The 25,931-nt window shown below is 43.1% G+C and overlaps 1 protein-coding gene across 5 annotated transcripts in view; it reads right to left on the bottom strand.

The window, feature by feature from the left end:
• Positions 1–7,580: 7,580 nt before the first annotated feature.
• Positions 7,581–25,931, bottom strand: part of cdh11 (cadherin 11, type 2, OB-cadherin (osteoblast)) — a 135,724-nt gene continuing 117,373 nt past the window's right edge. For 4 of the 5 annotated variants that reach the window (XM_060073679.1, XM_060073681.1, XM_060073680.1 and 1 more), the window contains 3 exons: positions 14,019–14,270; positions 12,846–12,997; positions 7,581–10,217 (listed from right to left, as the gene is read on the bottom strand). In XM_060073679.1, the coding sequence (XP_059929662.1) occupies positions 9,852–10,217; positions 12,846–12,997; positions 14,019–14,270 (770 nt within the window). In that variant the 3' untranslated portion in view covers positions 7,581–9,851. The remainder of the gene's footprint in view (positions 10,218–12,845; positions 12,998–14,018; positions 14,271–25,931) is intronic. The other variant, XM_060073682.1, reaches the window with a different exon arrangement.

Here is a 25,931-nt window from a genome sequence, read left to right on the forward strand (position 1 = left end):
GAGTTATTAGAGGGGGCGGTCGATAGCAACTACCATAGCAACCATGACGGTCAAGTGACTGGATTCAGCCCCGTTGAAAAAAAATAGAATACCTCCCTACACACTCAGTAGTAGATTAATGATATTTAAATTATTATGACCACGAAGTCTTTATTTCCATGGGTTTACATTTCGTTGTGTAGCATGGAATAATCTGAGAAACACTCCCATTCAGAATGCATTGGTTTACACTTTTTTTTTTTTTTTTTTTTTTGGAGCACGGTTATTTTTATTGATTTATTTATTTTCCGTTTTTGAGGAGTTGAGGATTTTTCTGCAATAATCCAAAATCCAATGGAAAACCCGTTGGCTTTTTGTCAAGGGAACCGAGGGCGACGCTCACTTCCGGGTTTGCCAACATACGTCATCCCTCTCCACCACTCTATACTGTAAAAACACATGTTCAAGTTGAATGATAATGCATGAATTTATTCTTTATTCTGCCATAGTAACACGGTAAATAAATGGCAAAAATAGGCTGAGAACGAATTCGTATTTACGATATTGTAGCGACCCTGGGACAATTAAATTGTTTTTGTGTTATGTGTTGCATTGTATTTCGTTGTCCGTTATGCCAGTTGTTCTGTGTGTGCATGTATTGTAATGTTCTTCTTGTCAATCAGTGTGAGGGCGAATCATTAGGTCAGCTGGGGGAGGGCCTTGGAAGAACACGAGGGTGGGGGCCTGCACGTGAGTGAGACCGTGTTGGGGGTTGCCGGGGTAACCGGGGTTTGTTTTGGGTGGGATTTCTGCCGTTGGTTACGGGTTTCAGTGACCTGGTTTTGGTCCATTAAAAGTTCCTTCAATTACTAATGACTCGACATCGTTATGTCACCTGCGAGGTCATTACAATATGTTCAATAAAACGTAATCACGGACAAAATACGTTTTTTAGACAAAAGGAATTGAGAATGCCGAATAGTTCTCTGGGAACGTAATTTTGATGAGAAAGGGTTGCCCGCACATGTAGAGGGCCTCGTTCGCTCGTTTTGGATAAATTCCAATGGGTCGTAATCTGTGGCGGAACAAACCAACGTGGTCGTATTTTCCGAGAGGACAGGCTGATACTGGACATTAGCTGTGTTCGAAATCGTTCCCTATCCACTCACTCACTATTCCCTATATAGTGTCCATGATATAGTGCACTATTTAGGGAACGAACAAACGAGAATTCGGACACTACGCTTAAGATTTCTAAACGTCATTTGCGTCAGTAAATGCGCCGGGTATTTGTGTGACGCAGACAGATGCGCCAACATCATGTAAACAAACCGGTCACTCTCGACGAAAGCTGGAGGTTGTATTGATGTTGAATGTTACATTTCCTTGTTTAATTCATTTTGAATGTTAAATATTCTATGTTAAATCCCAAATAAATTGTTGACATTTCTAAACGAAAGCCGGAGACTCCATCATTAAATGTATTCGTTTTCGCGGTTATTCAGCTTCTTCTTCTCCTCCGGGAAAACACGACCGCATTGCATTGTGGTATACGGGAGTAACATGTAGGGTACATCTATGTACCCTATTTTAAGTTCACTATATAGTGCCCTATATGGTGGACCACTGAGAATTCAAACACCCTACAAAATGGCGTGCACCCTATTTAGTGCACTACATCCATGATAGGGAACGATTTCGAACACAGCAAATGATTGGTTTGTAGGTGGGCGTGAGTCTGACGTCACCGTTCACCGGTATAGCCTTCATGAATGAATGAAGAAACGTGTGAACATAATTTCCTGCAGCTCAGTTCAGGCAGCCGCCCAGACAACGCACACTTCCCGCTTTGACCACAGCTATAGCCCTAGATAAAGAAATCAACAAAGCAACCCCCGCTCCTACAGTTACCCCGTCAGCAGCTAATTTCTCCTCTTGTGACATGTTGATATAACGTTGGACTATTAACATTACAATCAAACGTACGCTTCCCCGAGAGGTAGACCTATGCCTATATGCTGACAATAATGTGTTATCGAAATTTAACGTAGCCTATTAAGGATACGTTTCAATTAAATGTAGCCTGTAATCCAAGAGGTAGCTTAAATAAATAACAACAAAAATGTTGAGAACGAACCTATTTGCAATATGTTCAATAAGACGTAATCAGGGACAAAATAACGTTAAATTAAACGTTTCCCGAAAGGGAAATATGCCTTAATGACAATAATGTGCTATACGTTGACATTTAACATATTTGGAATGCGTTTCAACCAAACATAATCCTAGAGGTAAATGAATGGCAAAAAATAGGTTGACAACGAACGTATTTGCGATATGTTCAATAACACGTATCCACAGCCAAGATACGTTTTTCAGACAAAATACGTTAAATGAAACGTTCCCTGAAAGGGAGATATGCCTTAATGACAATAATGTGCTATACGTTGACATTTAACCTATCTGGGATACGTTTCAACCAAACATAATCCTAGAGGTTAATAAATGGCAAAAAATAGGCTGAGGACGAACGTATTTGCAATACGTTCAATAAAACGTAATCGCGGACAAAATACGTTTTATGACAAACGTAATTGAGAATGCCGAATAGTTCTCTGGGAACGTAATTTTGACGAGACAGGGTTGCACAGGCACACACATGACACAAAACACACGCACACAAACATTGCTAGCACACACACACACACACACACACCTTACACAGTGAAGAAGTTATATTGTCTGAGCGGCTGAGCTCTCCTTCCACTGTCTCCTTCCACCGTCTCCTGTCTCCTTCTATGGAAGTAAATCTGTCTCATTGAATTTTGAAAATAAAAAGCCTTTGAATTTTAAGCACTGAATATTTATGCATTGAAATAATGTATCTGGATTTGTTACCACTGAATTTACCTTTTTAAATGTACCTTTATTTTGTAAATATTCAACATGAAAAAAAAAAAATTGCAAAATTTCAGATGCAGAATTCAATGATTAAATTCATGACAGCAACCTGATTTTAATTTGTCATCCTCATATCTTTATCATGCCAATCGGGGCACAATACTGACGGCTCTGCACGCTCGTTCTGCCACCGGAGAGGCATATCAACCCATTTGCTTCAGCCGCTTAACGTGCGCCCGGTGTCACAAAATGAATGCACCCATTCCGCGTAATCGATGACGATAGAAACATTACGTTTTAAGCTTGTGTGCATGTTTCTGTACGTGAATGACTTCATGGCTGATCCCAATGTGAAGCCTGCAGCCTTGCTAGAACACTTCCTTGCGAGTCACGTCCTGTGGAGATGAGGCTAGAGTGCTGGCTAGAGTGTTGCCTAGCGTTGGTAGCGTTCAGAGTTTGGAAAGACTTGGTAGTGTGGAAGCGCTTCCGCTTTTTGATACTGCTCCTGTGGTAAATATTTTTATATTTTACTTGTTGAAATTGAAATCGTGACAATAGTTTGTAGACACCAGATGCGTAAATATTAAAACAAATCAATCCGTGCAAGATATATCGCCTATCATTGCGTTGCAAAAACGTTTGGTCTCCAAAAAAATCAATAATAATATTTATTATTTAAATACCCGTGCAGCGTGTGAAGGCAAAGGATTGTGGGTATTTTGGCTCGTTGAAAATCCAGCGATGCATCTTTGAAAAATCTCGAAATTCTCAAAAACAAAAAAAACAAAAAGGAGAGAACACTCGGACGTGAATTTCCGAGGGTTCTCAAAATTGTAACAGTGCTTGTCGGCGTTCTATGACGTAGCATCCCTAAAAGGGCGGCCGTTGAGCATACTTCCTTCACATTGGGAAACAGCCCATGCCTGTCTACGCTTCGAACTCGTACATGTTGCAGAAAATGAGCAACAGCGCCCCTTGGGTCACACTTTTCAGTGTGTCGCAAATTCGGTGTAACACCCGCTCGCTCTCCTTGCTTGACCGCGATCTAGCATCTAGGATCAATTGCTCTTCCTTGGGTCCCCCAATGTTACCGCTGAATTTCATATAGATTTTGCAGCTGAATTTGGCATGTAGAATTTGTGAACTCCTTCCACTGTCGCCTTCCACTGTTTCCTGACTCTTTCCACTGTTTCAATCCACTGTCTCCTTCCATTGTTTCCTGTCTCCTTGTCTCCTTCTACTGTCTCCTTCCACTGTCTCCTTGTCTCCTTCCACTGTCTCCTGTCGATATTCCTTTTCTTTGCCTACACCCTTTTCGTTTTTAATTATTCATCAAGAGAGCGCTCTGACCATTCTGGGTGATGCTCCCCTCAGAGAGTCAAACAATATGTGTGTGCCTGTTTTTGTGTCTGTGTGCGTCACTGGTCAAAGCTGGAGGTGAAGCACACCAAGTGTGCAGGTCTTTATGAGCGACGCAGCGGTGGCAACCGCTGGTATAAAGCCAAATCGGACAAACCACACTCCTTCACATTAATGGAACAGCCTATCAGGGTCTACTCACGCCACGAGTCATACACCTATCTTGGCCATAACATCAACATTGCGGTTGAGTGGGGGGAGCAGGCACAGGAGCTATGTTATGCCTATAAGAACAGAATCGATCTAATTGATTCCTCCCCACTCCCTGTAGTCATGAAACTGGACGCTATCAGAGAGGTGGCCCTGGCAAAGGTACAACACCTCTTTGCAAACGTCCACCTCCTGCAATATGTCTTACGGGACATGAACAATAAAACAGTCCAGGCTGTCAGAAAATGGCTATGGCTGAACTCACATTCTACCCAGGATCTCTTCTTCCTCTCACATAAAGAGGGGGGCTAGGTGTCCCAAACGTGGAATGGGTATACACTGCTACCAGGCTGACACACCTCATCAGCATGCTCAACCATGATCATGCCACTGTCAGAGAGCTTGACAGAGCTTCCCTCCTGCTGGAACTCAGGAAGAGGAAGGTCTCTCTGGCCAAAGCAGGCCAGGACAGTTTCCTAGGCTTTGGGAGGAATGCAGCGGACACACAAGCTGCAGGCTTTGGAGTTCGGTCGGACTGGACGGACCTAAATGATCTGTCAAACAGAATGACAGTCAAACTGGAATGGACACAACACAACGCATACACAGCACCACCGGCATCTGTTGCAGTAGACATCGACTCATCTGTAACTGCAGAGGCTACTGTATACCACAAAGAGGCACAACACATACTACAGAACACAACAGCAAGGAGATTCCTTCTTAACATAAAACAAACAGAGACCAAACAACACTGGACTGGACTTAAAATGCAGGGAAAGCTAGCATGCCTAGACTTTGCCGACCACTCTGCTTCCCACTCCATGTACAGAAATGCTGCTGTTAGGGAGGACATCCGCTGTTTCACAGCCAAAGCTAGACTGCAGGTGCCACCTACCTAATACAATACTAATACAAATACTGGCATTATGGTACCCTGCACACCACCATCCACACTGTATAATGCACTCTGGCCATCAACTTTAATCCGTTGCTCATATTGTGAATGGCTGTACTATGTACAAAGGACTGTATATTGAACGCCATGACCGACTTGTCGATCTGATTTCCAGCAATGTTAAAGAAGTATTTCTAGAAAATGTGACCATGCACAAACATTCACGTATAATGCCGGAATGGTTTAACAGCTATATTGATGTGTTTTGTAGCATCCCAAATGCACCTGATGTTGTTTTTTTAAACAGAGACAGAAGGGAAGTGCTCTTACTTGAGATAAGCTGTGTGTTTGATCTGTACATGGAAATGGCCTTCAACGATAAAATCGTTAAATACCAGCTCATTTTGGAAATACTAAGGGACCTAGGCTACCAATGCAAGCTAATAGTGTTTATTTTTGGCAGCTTGGGGCATGTGCACAACAATGTTTATAGTGTGTTAAAGGCACCCAGTGCAACTTTATGTAAACATTCAATGAAAAATAAACATTCAATTTGTAGTCTTTTTTACACGTAGTAAGTTTTAGGGCTGTCACTTTTTCCAAAAATGAAATTCGAACGAATTTCGAATGTCCATAATTAATTCGAATACATTCGAATACATTCGACCCCCCCCCCCCCCCCCCCCCCCCCATAGAACTATTAAAAAAAAAAGAAACACGACAACAACTGTTGTCGTGTTTCTTTTTATTTCTTGTGGAAATCACGTATACCTACTGAATTCATAACAGCACAGGATAAAAACACATCTTTGATAACACATTTGTAAACACAACAAGAGGAAGCTCCGACACACAAGTGCGGCTGTCTTTTACGCATTAACAATAACTGCTCGGAGCGCGATATGCGGAGCGCATGTCGTCCATGGCACACACAGCCTATATAAACGAACAATCTGTGAGGCCGACCTCCAACACGGCATGCTGCTCTTTTGTACTTGTAAAGAAAATTACAAGTAGTCTCGCAGCTCTCCGTTACCGCTGCAGCTGCAGCCGCTACAGGCTGCCCATCGCGCCCAGCAGCGGACTTTTCTCCCTGTCGTGTGCGATCAGTGTCGGTCTCCGTTTCAATGAGCTCGTGTGAGAGGCTTTCAGTCACGAGATGTTTCTGTGCAGGGGAAAGGTGGACTAACCGGGAGAAGCGGGGATCCAGGAGGGCCGCTTTATTGAGGAAAAGCCACCCGCCGCTCTCTTCTTTATAGCGCATTTTTACAGTTCGAATGGAGAATTACACTTCGAATTCGAACTTTTCACCCCACCTTCGAACGAATATTCGAACTTCGAATAAAAAGTGACAGCCCTAGTAAGTTTCAATAACTCCATACCATTACATATCGACATTCAAGGAGCAAAGATGAGACGTCGTTGTGTGGTGAGAACTGATAGAAAATCGTAAACAACAACAATCGCCGGTGGGGAGAAGCCATTTTTCCATTGACTGGAAGCCTGCTTTATTTATTGTAGGTTACAAAAAAGTAAAGAAAATGGCGGCATTGTTGTTGTTATCGATTTTGTATCAGTTCTCACCACACAACGACGTCTCATCTTTGCTGCTTAAATGTCGGTATGTAATGGTATGGAGTTATTGAAACTTACTACGTGTAAAAAAGACTAGAAATTGAATGTTTATTTTTAAGCCTCGAAAGTTGCACTGGGTGCCTTTAAGGCTGGCAGGGCTCTTCAGCAGAAAATCTAAACAATAAGCAAAGTTCTGCTCCGTATCAGCAGTGATAGGCAGTCTGGCAGTGTGGCGAAGGAGTTGTTTTTTGTTCGCTTCAACAAAGACCTTTCTCATCTCTGAAATGTTTGAATCCTATAGAAGAATTAAAATGTGTGTGTGTCTATCTGGGTACCATTGTGATCTTTCTGCGTGATGGGGCTGAATAAGTACTATAAATACGCAGATCAAAGATGCGTGTGCTCAGCTTCAACGTCAGTGTAAGGGCTGTGTGCGTGAATACCACTGATGTGTCACTGTGTGCAGATAATGTGCATGAATGTGTGTATAATTCAATCATTCAATCATCTCAAAAGTATATTCAGAAGGAAACAAATAGAAAGTTCTATTACATTTAAATTAAGATCAAATCTATGTTGATGTCATACACACTTATACACATCCGCCCCCCTTATCAAATGAAACACAGTGATCAAAATGACCACACCATTCTAAATCTCATTTTATAAAAAGAGCATTTATTTCAAAGTTGTTTTTTTTTCGCTTCGGAGATTGAAGCACATAGTAAAGCAACAGTACAATGTTCAGAAAATATAAGTGTGACGCTGTAACATTATCTTTAAATTGTATCTTAACATGTTCTTTGTTGTAATACTGGAATATTCTGCATGTATACTAAAATAAGAACTTTTAAAATTTTACAAATTGGTACCATATACCTCGACAGAGGATCAAAATGAGGCGCTCTCTCACTGCGACAAACACATTTTTCGCTTGTTTTACTCTCAGCCAGGGAGGAATAACAAAAAAATGCCTAGAAATAAACATAAAAAGTAAAATAATAAAGCAAGAAATTATATAGAAGTTTGATTCACGCTAAAGACCGACAGATCTGCCATGTACCTTCTGGGCGGAGCAGATTGGACTTCAGGTTTATCCAAGCGGAGAGAAAACAATGTGGATTCCTATTATTTATAGCGGAATGACAATTATCTGCAGACAAACTAAACTCTGATGGAGACATACTTGTTTAGCCTTAAAAAGAAGCCAGAATGATGACACTATATCCACCTGTTCTTGTGGAACGGCAGCAAAAGACAGAACAGAATTGGCATCATTGTCATAATAATAATCATCATAATAATTATAATAATAATAAAAACAAAATGAATCTTAATAATAATACAATTATAACAATCATAATAAAAAATAAAAACATTAAAAGGTGAGTATTTGTGACTTAATGCTCTGTGAATGAGCAGGGAACAACACACATTGTGTTCTTTTCTTTGAACACATCACATTTCAGCTTTGAAACAGCGCACATGTTGATACAACAGATGCAGCCAGAGAAACAGCCACAGTTTTATGAACTGCACGGTATGTGTATTATTCCAGGCTACATTCACCAAGGGATGGAGAATGGCATGCACTACAGCCCCTCAGAATCAGGTCAGATCCACAAGAGATCACATGTCTGCACATTCTCTGCACATACCCAACATGGAGCTCACTCTCTGATATACTTTTCAAGTTAAAAAATAAAAAAATGAGAAAAAGAGAGAATGCACTGCGCTGCAAGAGTGTATTAAGTTTAAGGCTTTTTAGAGCTCACAGGTTTTACTCGAATGGTAGAATTAGAAACCAGGAAGGGATCATTCATTGGTGGATATTCGTGCGAGGACGTGACCACTGATTGGTGGTTCAGACATAATGGGCAGTGGAAGGTGGAGCCACAAATCTTTCCTCTTCTCTGGAATGGTGATGGGGAGAGTTTTCAGAACAGAACAGTTTTCTCTTCTTTTTGAATCCAAGTTGAATTCCATTTAGGTTAGAGTATAAAATGTATTAGTAGTAGCCTTTCCACAGACTTAATCTCAGTCCGTGGGAGATGCTACAGAGGTTAGCTAGAAATGCTGAAATGCTTAGCTAGCTTGCTCTTCTTTACCGTATTGTTTAGCCTGGGAGTTGTTGCGTTTTAGTATAAGGCCACCATGACTATAATACCTTTTCTGTAAGCATCTTCACAGTAGGCTATTGTCAACATAGACTGAGTCTAACTCACTGTCAAACTAAACCATGTCACCTGCTGACCTACACATGGCAACAAAAGTGAAGAAATGCTATTCCGTTTTAATAGCCTTTCTCTTTGACCTCCGGTTTCCCACCAAGGACTTATTTTCCTTCTTCATCAACATCCTGTGATTGCTGCTTCAAAAGAGTTTCAAATGAGGACCCAGCTTGATAAAGTCTCTCTTCATTTCTTAGGCTCTCTGTATTCATTACATCCAACCACTTTGTGACACTTTCGGGATACAATACAACCTACTAGCTCCAGTCTAGTCCCCAGAGTGCATACAGAGTGTCTAGTGAGTTGAAGACAGAGTCAGTAAGCACAGCGTCTTCATCCACAGCAGAACTGTTTGGATGTACAACGAGACAGATTGCGAAAACTAACAAAACTGCCCAAGAACTACATTGCTTATGTCTTTGGAGAGAGAGAGAGAGAGAGAGAGAGAGAGAGAGAGAGAGAGAGAGAGAGAGAGAGAGAGAGAGAGAGAGAGAGAGAGAGAGAGAGAGAGAGAAGTAGGTGAGGGATTCTGGGAAAATTGGGCTCTGATACGTAATTATTAATACATTATACAAAGAAGAGACTTGGGCGGGATTAATGTTGGTCAGCGATTCTGTCTTCAATCTGACCACAGAGCATTGGCTGGCCTAATCACATCCTCCTTGTACTGGAGGGCTGGGGGCTCATTCGGACGGTGGTTAAGAGTCTTCCCCGTCGTCCGTATCGTTCATGGGGTAGTCTTTGGTCCCGTATAGATCGGCCAGCCTCTTGAAGCGGGGCCCCCAGCTCTGCAGATAGTCATAGTCCAGGTCTGATTCGGTGGTGACGGACTCCAGGGAGCTGAGCGAGCCGGCCACTGAGTCCCGGCCCTCGTAGCCGTAGATCTGGATGGAGTCGTAGGGCGGTGCCGTGGGGTCGCTGTCTGCCTCCGCGATGCGGGACTTGATGAAGTCGTCCACGTCCACACTGTGGCCCCTCGTGCTGCCCGGCCCGGGCCTCAGGGCCCCCTGCAGCTCCGGCTTCATGTCCTTCCTGGGCAGGAAACTGTTGGCCCCGTCAGGGTTCTGAGAAGAACAGGGAGGAAGTGTTATATATTTTTTTTATATATTTTTATTATTATATTGATTATATTTAAAATGCCATAAACTCCTGAGACACATGGTAAAGGGAGAAACTTCAAAAGAGCGCAGTTGTGTAACTGTGGATCTCTGAAGCTCCTTGAGCATAGAGAGCAGACTGCGTCCCCACGGTAATTGTTAACCAGGGTGGAGCTAGAGAGAGCAGACTGCGTCATCCCGGTAATGATTAAAGGAGCATTTCACCGGTGGAGGCATGAATATGTATTGAAATAGGGTCCTATATGTAGTCGAATAATAAAATAAAATTCTAATTTGGTGCCGTCTTGACCGAGCAAAGGCAGAAAGTGACTTTTTGGCGCTTGTGGATTGAAGACAACAACTCCCACCATGCACCACGATGCACAGCTTCGCTGGCCACTCCCGCTGATCTAGATCTCTGCCTATCGGACACCTCGCTGTTCCATCTACCAAGCTGATACCGCGAGACTGCTTGAAAATCATTTCACACAACATTTCTAGTGAAGAGTATTAGTTGGTGAACTCAGTGAATTACCATATTTTCCGCATTATAATTTTCTCAAAAAACGACAGTGCGCCTTATAATCCGGAGCGCCTTATATATGGCGAACACACAAACACAGGTCCCGTCCACACGGAGCCGAAACGGGCGAAAACGATCCGATTTCGTTTTATGCGGTTCAGGGATATCAACGTAAAGACGGAGTCATTACGAACCCGCATCGAGCTGTAGAAACGCTGTAGTAAATATTCAAGGCACTGGTTCTCCACAGAAAAAAGTGGAGCGCATCAAGCCTGCGCGCTGTATACAAACATTCAGTCACGAGGAGATTCAACCTTTTAAATTGAGCAGAAATACTTTTTAATGTACAGTTAGTAATTACATTTATCAAGGGGCTTTATTTAAAGCTGCAAAAAGAATACAAATAAAATAATCAATAAAAAATTCAACGCAACTCTGACGTCCCCCAGCTGGTGGGGGGCTCATGCCATCAAGCGTTTCAGACGTCCACACGAATCCTAACACGAAACCGCGTAGGTCCGGATAGATTTGAAACCACCTCCGAGGGTGGTTTCAGATATGTGCGGTTTCTGGCACCGGATTCGCCGGCTCCGTCTGGACGGTCGGCCAACGGACAAGACTTATGCGGTTTCACCAAAAAATCGGCTTCGTGTGGACGGGGCCTTAGAAGGCGAACACATGTTCACCAAGACGGGGAGACAGCGCCGGGCGACTTACGCCACTATCTGCCAATGGATCGTGGATGCCTGGGCTGATATATCAGTCTCAACTGTGGTCCAAGCTTTCACGAAGGCAGGAATAATCACTGAACTGCCAGGCAACAGCAGCGACACTGACTCGGATAATGACGAGAGGGAACCGGGCATGTTGGATGCCGTACTTGCCCAACTGTTCAATTCGGACACTGAAGAAGAAGATTTCGAGGGATTCGTGGACGGGGAATGAACTGAAAAAGTGAGCTTTACGTGTTATACGTAACTGAACAATGTTGAGTTATGCACTAACGTTTGAATTAGCGGTATCAGACTGTGTTTCTTTTACGTGTTTACAACTGAACAAGGCTGGGAGAAATTGTTAATATGCACATTAACGTTTGAACATCGTTACCATGGGAGTGAACGGAGTTGTCAGAACGCTTAATAAAGTTTGACTTTATCTGACTGTTTTGTTGACATTCCTTTCAGCACAGCTCCATCTAATCGCTGCATAACGCAACCCTAGTCAAACGTTTGACTGCAGTATCTTCTATTCTATGCGCCTTATACATGAAAACAGTTCTAAAATAGGCCATTCATTAAAGGTGTGCCTTATAGTGCGGAAAATACGGTAGTCCTCGTTTGTATTTCTTTCGAAATGGTGAACTTTTGCATGGTGCCATCTTCTATGTCAGATCCAGTACCCTCCGCCATTGTACTTCAGTTTTATCAACAGCCTCTGTTAGCTTAGCTTCAGGATGTTAGTTGTTAGCTGGGGATGTTAGTTTCTGCTGGTGAAGTCCCACCCACTGGCACTGCTCTAATAGGTCTGTAGCGTCAGTGGGTCCCACCCCCTATAGAGGGGTGGGACTATTGGTTGTAGTCTTACGAGAATCCTCCCCTCTTACACTTCCTATTTACTTCTACGCAAAAATCGTCATATTGCGTCATCTTAAACAGGAAGTGTTGGAGATCGATACGGATCTCTCCAGTCTCTCCAGAAAATAAGGGAATGATGCACAACCAATCAAAAATATGAGTGGGTTTCTAACAATACAAAGCTTAATGGAAATGGGTGAAGTTTCCCTTTAACCAGGGTGGAGCTAGGGAGAGCGGACTGCGTCCCCCCCCAGTAGCAGTTAACCAGGGTGGATAGGGGGAGCAGACTGCGTCCCCACAGAAACAGTTAACCAGGGTGGAACTAGAGAGAGAAGACTGCGTCACCAAGGTAATGGTTAACCGGAGCGGAGCTAGAGAGAGCAGACTGCTTGAGGCGAGGGTTAGCCCCTACCTGGTAACCAGGCGAGGGTGAGCCCCTACCTGGTAACCAGGCGAGGGTGAGCCCCTACCTGGTAACCAAGCGAGGGTGAGTCCTACCTGCAGCGTTGCGATGTCGAAGGCCTCAGTGTCTTCCTCGCCGCCGCCCTCGTCGTCGTAGGTGATGATGTTCTCCCTTATGTCCTCCTCCTCAAAGAGGATCAGTGGCTCCTTCTTCTGCCGCCTCAGGGCAACAAATAACACCACTATTGCTGCCGAAAGACAGAGGACAGAAGGACGGACGGACGGACGGACACATAGAGGGGATCAGAAGTTTGTTCAGCACATTATAAAGTCACTCGATGGCCATGAGCAGGAAAACGAGGAGAACATTACCCAGGCCACGTTAATGAGTTTCACCGTTAAATCCCTCTACATGTACATTCACATTTAGGGCATTTAGCAGACGCTTCTATCCAAAGCTGAGGTCTCTGGCTCAGTATCTCGACACTCAGCTAGGAGGAGCTGGGCATTGAACTAGCAACCTTTCGAATACCAGCCGACCCGCTCTACCTCCTGACCTAAGCTGACCCCTAGGCTTACCCCTCTATGGGGGTGAATTGTACTTGAGGGAATACTTTACCGGTGGAGACATGAATCTGTATTGAAAGTGGGTAATATATTTAGTCGAATAGTAACATAAATTTCATATTTTGTGCCTCCTTGACCGAGAAAAGGCAGATATATATTATATATTATAATAGCGATTTTATAATGATAGAACGCCGGTTCTGTATCAGTGAAGTATCCCTTTACTGCACATGGACATGGCAGTTGTCACGTGGTCATGTGGCTTCGAAGCACTGCTCATATTGACAGGCATGTCAATATTCTCTCCTCTTTGCTTAACTGAGGCTACTAAACTGTCCCTGTCCCTTTACCGTTCCACCTCATTAAGCTCCAAAGAGCATAATGAGAGAGTGCATGTGCTCACCCACTAAATCCTTTAATTCAGATGGCAAATATAAATGAATAGAGAAATGGCCTAACCAAAACCAAAGAAAAATGGATTGTGCACGACAGACGCACATGGGAGGCGTCATTAAACACAAACAATTTGATAACTCATCTGGTCGGGGAACACATACACCCTGACAGCTGGATGGCTCTGTCCAATCAAAGATCCGGATCAACCCTCCTGAGACACATGGTGAGATCTGGATCAACCCTCCTGAGACCCGCGGTGGGTGTGGAGGTCCGGTAGAGGGGGGCTGTGATTGGTGCTTTCTGTACCTAGCAGGATGACGATGCAGGCAAGGATGGCGATGAGCGCGCCGGTGCTCAGGCCGGCAGGCAGCACGTAGGGCTCCACGTTGCAGGAGAGGATGGTGTCCCTGCTGTCGCACGAGCACACGCGCACGGTCAGCGTCTGGGTGCTGCTCAGTGACGGCAGGCCATTGTCGCTGATCTCCACGGGCAGGAAGTACACGTCCTGGGTGAGCCGGCTGAAGCCCTTGCGCAGCACGTGGACGCTAGCGGTGCTGTCTTTTGAAGAGAGAGAGGGTTTGAACACAGGCACTCCTTTAAAGGGCTTCATAATCCCCCTAAGACCCTCCCCGAAGAGCCAGGAGAACTCTGTTTGCATTCATATTCATGATTAATCAGTCATTACAGAGTTAATGTACATTTTCAATGGAAAAAAGGGACAAGTAGAGGGAGAAGTATGTTTATACTATCTGCACTTTCCATGGATAGAAGAAACAGGGTTATCGAAGAGAAACAGACAGACAGACTGTACATGTCTGTCTGTTAGAAATGGAACACATATATATCTATTATACATACATAAACATATATATAATACATATATATATAATATATTAGTGCTGTCAAGCGATTAAAATATTTAACGTGATTAATCACATTAATGTCATAGTTAACTCGCGATTAATCACACTCTATTCTAAATATCCCACCACGTGCCAGCCAAGGACCTATAAAGATCGCGGGATACGTTCCTTTCTGGAGAAGTGAAGAGGGCGTCCTACTGAACGGAGGTGGGTATCCTACATTATGTTAAATGAAATGACTGTAGTTCATGTGAATTCCCCCCAAAGTATTGCATTAACATGCTGCAAATGTCTTTCAATGTATTTTAATTGTTGCCATAACATAAGTTTTGAAATGTCTTGGATGCTGCGCCTTCTGTGTGAAGTTCCCAAAAGAGATTAAAAAAATAGTTTGAATCCCCCCCAATCGCCCAAATGATTCGAAAATATGTTTTAAGCGCTGGTTTGAACCAGTAAAACGACAATTTGCTACGCGATCACCATATAGATAGGCTAGTGGTACTCATGCTTGTCAATTGAGCACATTTGCGGCATGTTAATGCAATACTTTGGGGGGAATTCACTTGAACTAAGTCATTTCATTTAACATAATGTAGGATAACCACCTCCGTTCAATAGGACGCCCTCTTCACTTCTCCAGAAAGGAATGCATCCCGCCCAGAGTATGCTGCGATCTTTATAGGTCCATGGCTGGCACGCGGTGGGTCCCATTCCCAGTGTTATTTAAGAAATGTGTCACTGCCGCGACTATCATTGGATTAGGAATTTATGGGCGGAACTATTTTGTCCCGCCCACGGACGCTCTGGCATCTACGGATACGAATACTTTTGCTACACATTTACCACCTAGACGTGCTGCAAAACTACCTGCAAAAAAACCCACAGCTGAGACTTGCAGGAACAGATTCGAGCAGTTGTAACGAAGGACTTTTGCTCGCTCATTAAAAATGCTGAATCAACATAGCGTTCTTTATAATTTTATTTGTGAGGAAATCTTTCACAGGTGTGCAACTTCTGATGCATTAGTTCACATTTGGGTGTACGAATGCACACATTTTGGGTATGCTCTCAGATTATGAAACATGGGTGTGCGAATGTGTTTTGCACCAACTGCGCTGCAATAATTGTAGCAAAAGGAATTTTGCACCTGTAACACAGATTTGCGTACTCGTAGACCCTATTTTGTTTTTACAATGGTAGAAAAAACATTTACGACTTCAAATGTACTGTTACACATTTGTGACTTTAGATTACACATGCAAAATAAATATAAACGACTTCAAATTTACTGTGACTTTAGTGTACACATTCAAATTCTGCAGTTACAGGTGCTAGAGGCTTTTGCTACAATAATACCTTCATACTAAACACACACACGCGCACACGCACACACGCACACGGTGGCGGAGTGGTAATCGGGAGAGTCGGGAGAATTCCCGGTGGGCCGTTAACGTTTCGGGGCTGTCGGGGTGATAACTGCGGGATAACAATATTTCGTTTAGAAAAGTTCCTTGCAGCGCCGTCCGGCAGCCTGAGCTGTGCGCCTGCAACCTCACTCATTTAACAGACGCAACACTCAAACTGTCAAAGTCGCAACCAAGTCAATTTTGTCTAGAGGGGAGTAACTGAGCGGCCCCTCCCGAAGTGGTACAGCCCACGTGGGCCTTGAACTATGATTGGTCAGAAAGACGTTACAGCTAATGACAACAATGAACTCTCGTGCGGGCTCGAACAGAGTGACACACAAACACAGTATCCTTGCTTGCCCCAACAAGTTTGTGCGGCGTGCTTGTTGTTTTGTTTCCAGTGTAGCTAGATCCGGTATGGTGGTGTCGTTTTTCTAACGTGAAATTGGTTTATGTTAACGCCATTAATAACGCGTTCAACTGACAGCATTAATATATATATATTAATATGCATAAACATACATAGACAAATAAATATACATATACATAGACAAATAAATATATATATATATAATATACAGTGGCGGGCCGTGACTTTTACCATGAGGCCTTCAATGCAATCATCCTGAAGTAAACCGCTTTTCAAATGACTCAATAATGACGTCAGGGTTATTGCCATGTTGATGACCCAATATAACCCTGACAACTGAACGGGCTTTAAGAATAATGTTGTTGTTGTTTTTTAAGCCAAAACAACGACAACAAAACGCACATAGCCTACCCTAGTCATAAGCTGAAAAGACGGTAATCTTCGTAAGATTCTACAATTTCCGACGGTCCACGAATGCAGCCAAAAATCATCCGTCATTTAGGCCTAGTAAAAACGCTGTAAAGCACATGCTTCTTTCCTAGAACCTTTGCTTGATTTAGAGGACTTTTGCAATAAATTCATACATATTCAATGCTACCAAACAAGAACCAATTCAAAACAATCACATGTTACTTTAACGAACACAGGTATTTTATTTTTAAACCAAAATAATATTAATATAGGCTTTACAAATCATCCAAAGGGCAATTTCGTTGTGGAGCTCTGTTTCCCTTCTTACTTGCTCATTGAGTTGAAATCCACTCGGGTGTCTCCGAATGTCTTCAACAAGACTGTTGCATGCAAGTGGCCCGCCGTACTTTGGTGTCTCAATGCCGACTTTGTAAGACAACTCAGGTTGGAAAACCCACCCTGGCTCCAAACACCACAACGATCCGTTGCAAATAGCAAGCATTCCCAGCAATACAGATTACAATGACCACTTGACGCTGTCAGCCAACTATACCTCTCGTAGTTGCTGGACTGAAAGTGCCGCACAAATCCTTTGCCCGGCTGGGTCAGAGCAGCTAGCTGCGGTGTTGGTCGTCCCTGTTTCACAATTTCTAGCTTTTCTGAGAAATTCCTTCTCGAAAAAGACTTTTTCAACAAGTCGGCCGCAATATCCAGTCCTTCTCCTCTGTCATCCATTGTAATTAAAGTGAATCTAATCAAAAAAAATCTAAACTAATGAAATATATAATTACGCTAGCCTAGAAATCTAGACGCCCCTAGCGGCAGCAAATTTAATTTGCAGCCAGGGAGGTCTAGCCTTCTGTCGTCGTTTTTCGCTGCTGGAAACCGAAAAAGGGACATGCCAATCAGATCGTGAGAGGTGGAATCGAGCCGAATGACGACAGAGCTGCGACGGTTCCGTGTTACAGGTAAACAATAATGGCTGCTGCTGCTGGCGAACAGCTGTCCTTCGACTCGGCTTTGGCCGCGACTCTTCAAGACTTGAAGTTATCGAAGTTATCGAATGAAGCTATATTGAGAAATGAACAAAGAAATGCACTGAAGTCTTTCCTTGAAAAGAAAGATGTATTCTGAGTTTTTCAAACCGGATACGGTAAAAGTTTGATTTTAGAGCGACGGAAATCTCCGTCGCTTTGACTACGTCACCTTCTTCGTTGCTCTGATTGGTTGTAGCGCTATCCTATTGCGTGCAGAGGGAACTTGAAAGACAACCATACATCCCGCCCACACTGCCACCGTACGAGACCAGACCCAATATCTTTCCGATATGGGTCTGGCTTGCCAGGCTATAATTTCGCTGCTAGCTAGTTGTAATTCCTTTTGTTTTCCTCCCGATGGCGCCAAACAACAAGGCCAGCTAGAAGGCCTAGACGTGTAAAAGGACACGCCCAACTCGGCATACTCGAAATCCGATTGGTTGAAGAACATGTCAATCAACAACCTAGTCCCATTAGTGTCAACAGCGAGGGGATTCTCTCAGGATTCTGGAGGCCTCGGCTAGATTATTTTTTACCCGGAGACAGCACAGGGAAATAATCTGATTGGATAAAGGCTCTAATCTATATATTATTGCGCTGGAGGCAACGCAACTGAAGGAAAAACAAATAAATACGTATTTAGACTTATGTGAACAAACTTATTAAAATAGATAGAATGAATGAAAATAAAAAGGTATAAATTATATATTTTATTAAAATAAAAATAATGTATTGTTCTGAAAGTGTCTAGGCCAGCAGAGAAGGCTTTGCTGGCCCTGACTGCCCGCCTCTGTATATATATATATATATATATATATATATATATATATATATATATATATATATATATATATATGTATATGTTTATGTATGTATAATAGATAATATATGTGTTCCATTTCTAACAGACAGACATGTACAATATGTCTGTCTGTGTCCGTCTGTTTCTCTTAGATAACCCTGTTTCTTATATATATATATATATATATATATATATATATATATATATAGATACAAAACAAAGCGGGCATGCATGATACATGGACGATAAAAAACAATTATTTCAGACAAACACACAACGCACACATCTGAGAAATAGGGAGAGCAAGAAAAATGTGAGTTATAAAAGTACCAATAGAGTGTGACAGGTTGGTATAACAGCTCAGGTTAATAGATGGTTCATTCCTTAGCTGAATAGGAAAAAGCAATTCAAGGACGCTGCATTGTAATGCAATACAGACCTGAGTATAGTCATCATCATCCCCCCTCTGGGCCTGGTCTACTGGTTTCTGTGCTTAAGCAAATGCCAACCCACATAAATGCTATGTATAGTTATGAAGGTAATCAGGTGCCTGATTGGTTTCCAATATTAAATGAGGTGAAAAGAACAAGCACTCATACGCACTAAATCCCATGTCCTTTACAGTAAAATGACTCTCTCTCAGTTGACTTTGATTCTGTGTCTGTATGTGTGGTTGTGTGCGTATGTGTGTGTGTGTGTGTGTGTGTGTGTGTGTGTGTGTGTGTGTGTGTGTGCGTATGTCTGTACGTATCTATGTGTGTGTGGGGGGGGGGGGTCTGTATTTGTGTGTGTGTGTTTGTTTGTGTCCGTGTGTTTGTGTGTGTCTGTTTGTGTGTGTGTATTTGTGTATGGGTGTCATTGTGTGTACACGTAGATTTTTGTGTGTATGTGTGTGTATTGTTTGTGTGTGTGTGTGTGTGTGTTTGTGTGTGTATGTGTGTGTCAGTGGCGGCTTTTAAAGTGATGGAGGAAGGACTGCGTGCTTGGTTGTCATTGGCCTGCTTGCACTCTTAAAGGTGAGACTGAAGTTGTTTCAGTCTTTTGGTAACTACAAAATAGTAGTGAGGGATAATTATGTGAATAAAATTGATACAAATCCACCAGTGGCAGCGTTGTACTTTGAAAGCTGGTGGGCAGCATGTCTTTGAAATGGACTACAAGAGCAGATGGTAAGGATGCAAAGCCAATTAGTTAAATCAGGTCTACTCTTTATTTGTAAAACTAAATAAAAAAATCAGGGCCTATAATTGGGCCTATTTTTGCCTTCAATGACTGAAGCTATTGCTTGTAATTTGGCAATGTTTATTTTCAGCTACGATTGTTTTAAGGAAAATGAAGACCCAAGACCAAAAGTGATGCCATTTAAAATTCATCATGCTATGAATCATTCACTGATATCCTTTCCACAATATTCACAGAAGGGCCAGAGTAACAAACAATTAAAAGAACAACAAGAACATTATTACACAACTATTTACATGTGCTGTAAGCCTAACAGTGTTTGAGGAAAATGTGGATGTTAATGGATGTTTCAGAATGTTGGTCATGGTGTTAAACCAATTAAGATTGAGGGACGTTGTTTATAGATCAAGTCAATCCTCCTCGCTGTTTGTGTTGCAAAGATATCAGTGACCTTGTCATATCAAACGGGATATTTTTTAAGTGATTTCAGAATTATTGCTTGTTTAGCTCCACGTTTTCGACAACCTCTCAGACGGTTTGGTAACCCAATGGAGGAGTGCTTAAAAATAGGCAGGCTGAGCGCGGCGCTCAGCGCGTTTATTTCAGGACCTTGCCTGTCTTTTGGTTGTGGGAACTCCAATATAAGCAAACCGAGTCACCCCGCAACAAACAGTACCGCACCACTCGCTGGAAACGAGGCATAAGACTGAGTGCCAGGTTCGTTGGTTCTCGTAGCCTAGACTTGAGGGGATAACTCCTTCCTCCGGGCTGCTTCACAGCCAGGGTTCCTGCTTATTGGTTCATAGCGCTGCCAGGGCTCCTGCTTATTGGGTCATAACGCAGCAGGGCACCTTCCTATTGGTTCATAGTGCAGCCAGGGCTCCAGCCTATTCGTGAATAGATTTGTGATTCAGACCCCTTAGCTCATAGCTGTCAATCTCAAGGCCCACGGGCCTAATCCGGCCCGCGGTGTAATTTAATTTGGCCCGCCAGATAATATCTAATGTCTATCAGAACTGGCCCGCCGGTTTATCGCATTTCAGCGCTAAACTGCAAGTCCCACAATACACTGCCGCTGCGCTGGTATACGTCAATCGAGGCCCTCAAGCGGGAGCCCATCCCCCACTACCTGTAGCGCTCTAGTCTCGAATGTTTACTGCAGCAGCATCATACTGTTTATCACCTGAAGTAGCCTAGGTTTTTTAGCTAACTTTTTGTTAGCTACCTGTCGCTTTCCCCGAAAAAATAAAAGGCTAAACGGAAGGTGGACATTGAGAACAGGGTTTTTCAAGAGAGGTGGGAGGCTGAATACATGTTCACCGATATGAAGGGCAAACCCATCTGTCTTGTTTGCGGGGCAGATGTGGCTGTCACGAAAGAGTACAATTTAAGACGGCACTATGAAACGAGACATCAAGAAGTACAAGGATATGAACATTCAACAGAAGGTAGTGGAGTTGAAACAAAGTTTGGTGTCACAGCAGACTATGTTTATTAAAGCCAAAATACAAAGTGATGCTGCTGTAAAGGCTAGTTTCATTGTGGCTGAGGAGATTGCTAAATCCGCCCGGCCCTTTACCGAGGGAGAATTTCTAAAAAAAACTGCTTGTTAAAAGTTTGCGATGTCGTGTGCCCAGATAAAAGACAAGCCTTTTTAAACGTCAGTCTGAGCAGAAACACCGTTGCTGATCGTGTAAGTGAGCTCTCCACCAATTTACAACAACAGCTGACGGAAAAGGGAAAACAATTCATCGCATACTCCCTCGCTGTGGATGAGAGCACCGACACATCAGATACAGCCCAGCTGTCAATCTTCATCCGCGGAGTTGACTCGAGCATGCGCGTTAGAGGAACTTTCAGGACTGAAATCAATGCATGGCACAACTACCGGGAAGGATCTCTTTGATGAGGTTTGCAAATGTGTGAATGAAATGGGTCTGACTTGGGATAAACTTGTGGGACTAACAACGGATGGGGCGCCTGCGATGTGTGGTCAAAAGAATGGATCGGTGGGCAGGATTCGGGAAAAGATGTTGGAGGTGAACGGCGCAGGTGAGCTGACAGCGTATCGTTGTGTGGCAAAGCTTTGAAAATGGATCACGTAATGAGAACTGTAACACAAGCAGTTAATTTCATTAGAGCCCAAGGTCTAAATCACCGTCAATTCACCGACACCGTCAAAAGTCCTTTATGGTGGAGATTGGTTCGGAATATGGTGATGTGGTCTATCACACAGGTGCGGTGGCTAAACCGGGGCGCGGTGTAATTTAATTTGGCCCGCCAGATAATATCTAATGTCTATCAGAACTGGCCCGCCGGTTTATCGCATTTCAGCGCTAAACTGTAAGTCCCACAATGCACTGCCGCTGCGCTGGTATACGTCAATCGAGGCCCTCAAGCGCGAGCCCATCCCCCACTACCTGTAGCGCTCTAGTCTCGAATGTTTATTGCAGCAGCATCATACTGTTTATCACCTGAAGTAGCCTAGGTTTTTAGCTAACTTTTTGTTAGCTACCTGTCGCTTTCCCCAAAAAAAAAAAAAAAAGGCTAAACGGAAGGTGGACATTGAGAGGCTGAATACATGTTCACCGATATGAAGGGCAAACCCATCTGTCTTGTTTGCGGGGCAGATGTGGCTGTCACGAAAGAGTACAATTTAAGACGGCACTATGAAACGAGACATCAAGACAAGTACAAGGATATGAACATTCAACAGAAGGTAGTGGAGTTGAAACGAAGTTTGGTGTCACACCAGACTATGTTTATTAAAGCCAAAATACAAAGTGATACTGCTGTAAAGGCTAGTTTCATTGTGGCTGAGGAGATTGCTAAATCCGCCCGGCCCTTTACCGAGGGAGAATTTCAAAAAAACTGCTTGTTAAAAGTTTGCGATGTCGTGTGCCCAGATAAAAGACAAGCCTTTTTAAACGTCAGTCTGAGCAGAAACACCGTTGCTGATCGTGTATGTGAGCTCTCCACCAATTTACAAAAACTTCACACAGGTGCGGTGGCTAAGCCGGGGGAGGGCTTATCGAACTCCAATGTAGCGACACACTCAGGTCGAAGTATGACTCTGTTGGTGCTGCACAGTTTCCACATTTCATCCCTGACACAATGCCCCAGCTGCGTGCTCAAGTTGCTCAAATGCTCTCCATGTTTGGTATTACATACCTATGTGAACAACTTTTCTCTGTAATGAAGTTGAACAAAACATCACACAGGAGTTGTCTCACTGATGAACACCTTCACTCAATCCTGAGGATTTCCTCAGTTTAGAGCCTGACCCCAAACATTGAGGAACTTGCGTCGAAGAAGAGATGTCAAGTATCTGGTTAAGGCACCAGGGCAAATCACAGTGCAGTAAACTGAGCTTTAATGTAGCATAGGTTTCATTTTTGCACTTTTGTCTATGTTTGGATTTTAATTGATTTTTTTTAAATGTGAAATTAGTGTCTCTTTTATTTTATTAGGAAATTTGATTTGAGTTAGACTCCTTGTTTCAGATTACATATCTATTTATATGTGTAAAACTAAGGCTGAGTTCATGTTTAGGCCTACAAACAAATAAATCTTAATGTTTGGATTTTCAATGAGAGAGCCATGAGAATTAGTGTCTTCTTTAATTTATTTTCAAAATCGATCTGAGACTCCTTGTTTCAGATAACATATATGAGTAAAACTAAGGCTGAGGTCATGTTTAGGCCTACAAATAAATAAATCTTATTGTTTGGATTTTCAATGAGAGAGGCATGAGAATTAGTGTGTTTATTTTATTTTGAAATTTGATCTGAGTTAGACTCCTTGTTTCAGATTATATATATATATATGTGTGTGTGTAAAACTAAGGCTGAGTTAATTTTTAGGCCTACAAATGAATAGATCTTATTGCAATAGCTAATAAGCCTAAGCTTTAGGCCACTTTCAGATTCAATATGGGTAAAACTTAATTTAAAAATAAATATTGAACATGTCCGGCCCTCGACTTGGACCCAGTTTTTTATTTCGGCCCACTGGGTATTTGAGTTTGACTTGCCTGGCCTAGACAGATAGATAGTCTAGACAAGTCTTTATTATTGCCAAATGACACAAATCGTCTAAAATTCATTGAGGTGATTCGGCTCTCACAGGACAGTACAAGACCACACAGAACAAGGGAGAACCAGTTTGACTGGACACATACATAATACCTCACATTAAAACTAGACACATGCGTAGATAGACGGATAGATGGATAGAGAGATAGACAGATATGTTGTTGTTTTTTGCCAAGTGGAGCCAGACAGTCCTGTGAGCGTATTCAAATTAGCCATGTGCGCAAAACAGAAGACAGAAGTAATGTTGAGAAGTCATACAAAAAACGGAGGCAAGCGATGAGTGTGTGCGACTGTGCATGTGTCCTTTCCAGCTTCGGCATACTGCATGGTTATGAAGGCCTTGTGGTTGGTTGTGGTCTTAGTGAAGCAGCGAAGCCTTGGAGTTGGACGAATGTGCTCTGTGTACTTGTTCAATGATGTATCTCTCTGATTGTATTTGCTGTAGATCAGGGGTCTCAAACTCTAGTTACCTGGGGGCCGCCGGAGGTAGAGTCTGGGTCAGGCTGGGTTCCATCAAGTATTCCACAAAAAAAAGGAGCACAACTGACCCAATCTAAGTTGACTGACAACGGGGGACATTTCATAGCGGTTGGTGGAAACCGGGACATTTTAGCGTCCTTTGGTTTTTGTCGGGACTCAGTACACGCATAACCGGGACATCTGGTCACCCTATCACAAGTCATTAAAAAGCGTGGCAAGCCACTCTGTGCGTTTGACAACAACGCGCAGGCCGCACAAACACTAAACTTTGATGCCAAGTAGGGGGCCACAAAATATCATCCCGCGGGCCTCAATTGGCCCCCGGGCCGCGAGTTTGAGACCCCTGCCGTAGATGGATGGTTAAATAATGTCACACCATCACGATCGGTCATGCTGCAGGCAGTCATTTGCAAGTGCACTGATTGCGTGTCCAATAGGCTATACCTGGCATTTATTTAGTCAATTGCTCTTCCAAGTGTGCCAGATTGGTGCCAATTAGTGTCGTGTTTGCATTGTAATGCACAACTTTGCCTCTCCTTGTTATAAAACAACTTTAGCCAATGCAGCCTCCTATGTCAGTGTTGCTTTATGAATACTATAGCATATCGGATTATCACAATTGTTAAGTGTGTGTTGTTATGTAGGCTATAGGCTGATTGTCTCGGCTTGCATCAGCGAAATATTATAATGTTTTAGGCCTACTGCATATTGAGAAAATGTAGATTGGTATTGCGCAACAATCGGGAGATGGGCCCCTCCGAATATTGACGGGTATTTTGCACGCTGGGTAAAAGCTTAGAAATAAATACTAGGCAAAGATGTTGTTACTGGAGCTAGTAGGCTACCACCTACCATCTAAACGTAGGATAACTCGTCGGAAATGTGCTTACAACGTTGAGGGAAAGATTTAATTAGGGATTATCTGGGAGGGGATTTCACAGGTGGAACTGGCAACTTCAAGTTAGCCCATAGCTACCATTATGCCTACTATTTCTAGATCTCCTGGTTCACCGGTACTTATCTGCACAACATAACGACATTATCAAAGATGTTACGTATTTTAAGAATCTAAGCTACCCACACATAGACCCTAGCCTGGCTCCGCCCGCCTAAGTACTTCCGCTCAATTTGAATTTCCCTTCAGTACTAGGTCTGGACCTGCTGTATGTAATTTGGTTTTCTGGTGCCGCCACAGCGGCCGCCAATCAGCGAACAGAGGGCGTGTCTGAGAACAATGACGATAAAGTCGTACGCCAGTTTGAGTTGTTGTTGTCGGTCGGTAGTTGATTTACAATGTGCAATTTTCCCCTGACAAATTAAATTCGACGAACAAAACCTGCAGCTGTCGTTGACGGACATTTTCGTGCAGACGCGCAAGGTGTTTGGTTTGTGTACAACCTGCGTGTGATTCCCGGCGCATGACATACGTCACAACCAAACGTTAGCGATTGGTTATGGCAGATCTAGAGTGGCACTGGGCAGATCCAATCATTTTAAACTTCAACAGACACCCGCCTTCAAGTGAGTTAACGTTTGTCAATTGATTAGGTCCAGACTCTCTGTACAAATGAAAT

Source organism: Gadus macrocephalus, chromosome 15, assembly GCF_031168955.1.
Source record: "Gadus macrocephalus chromosome 15, ASM3116895v1".
NCBI lineage: Eukaryota > Metazoa > Chordata > Actinopteri > Gadiformes > Gadidae > Gadus > Gadus macrocephalus.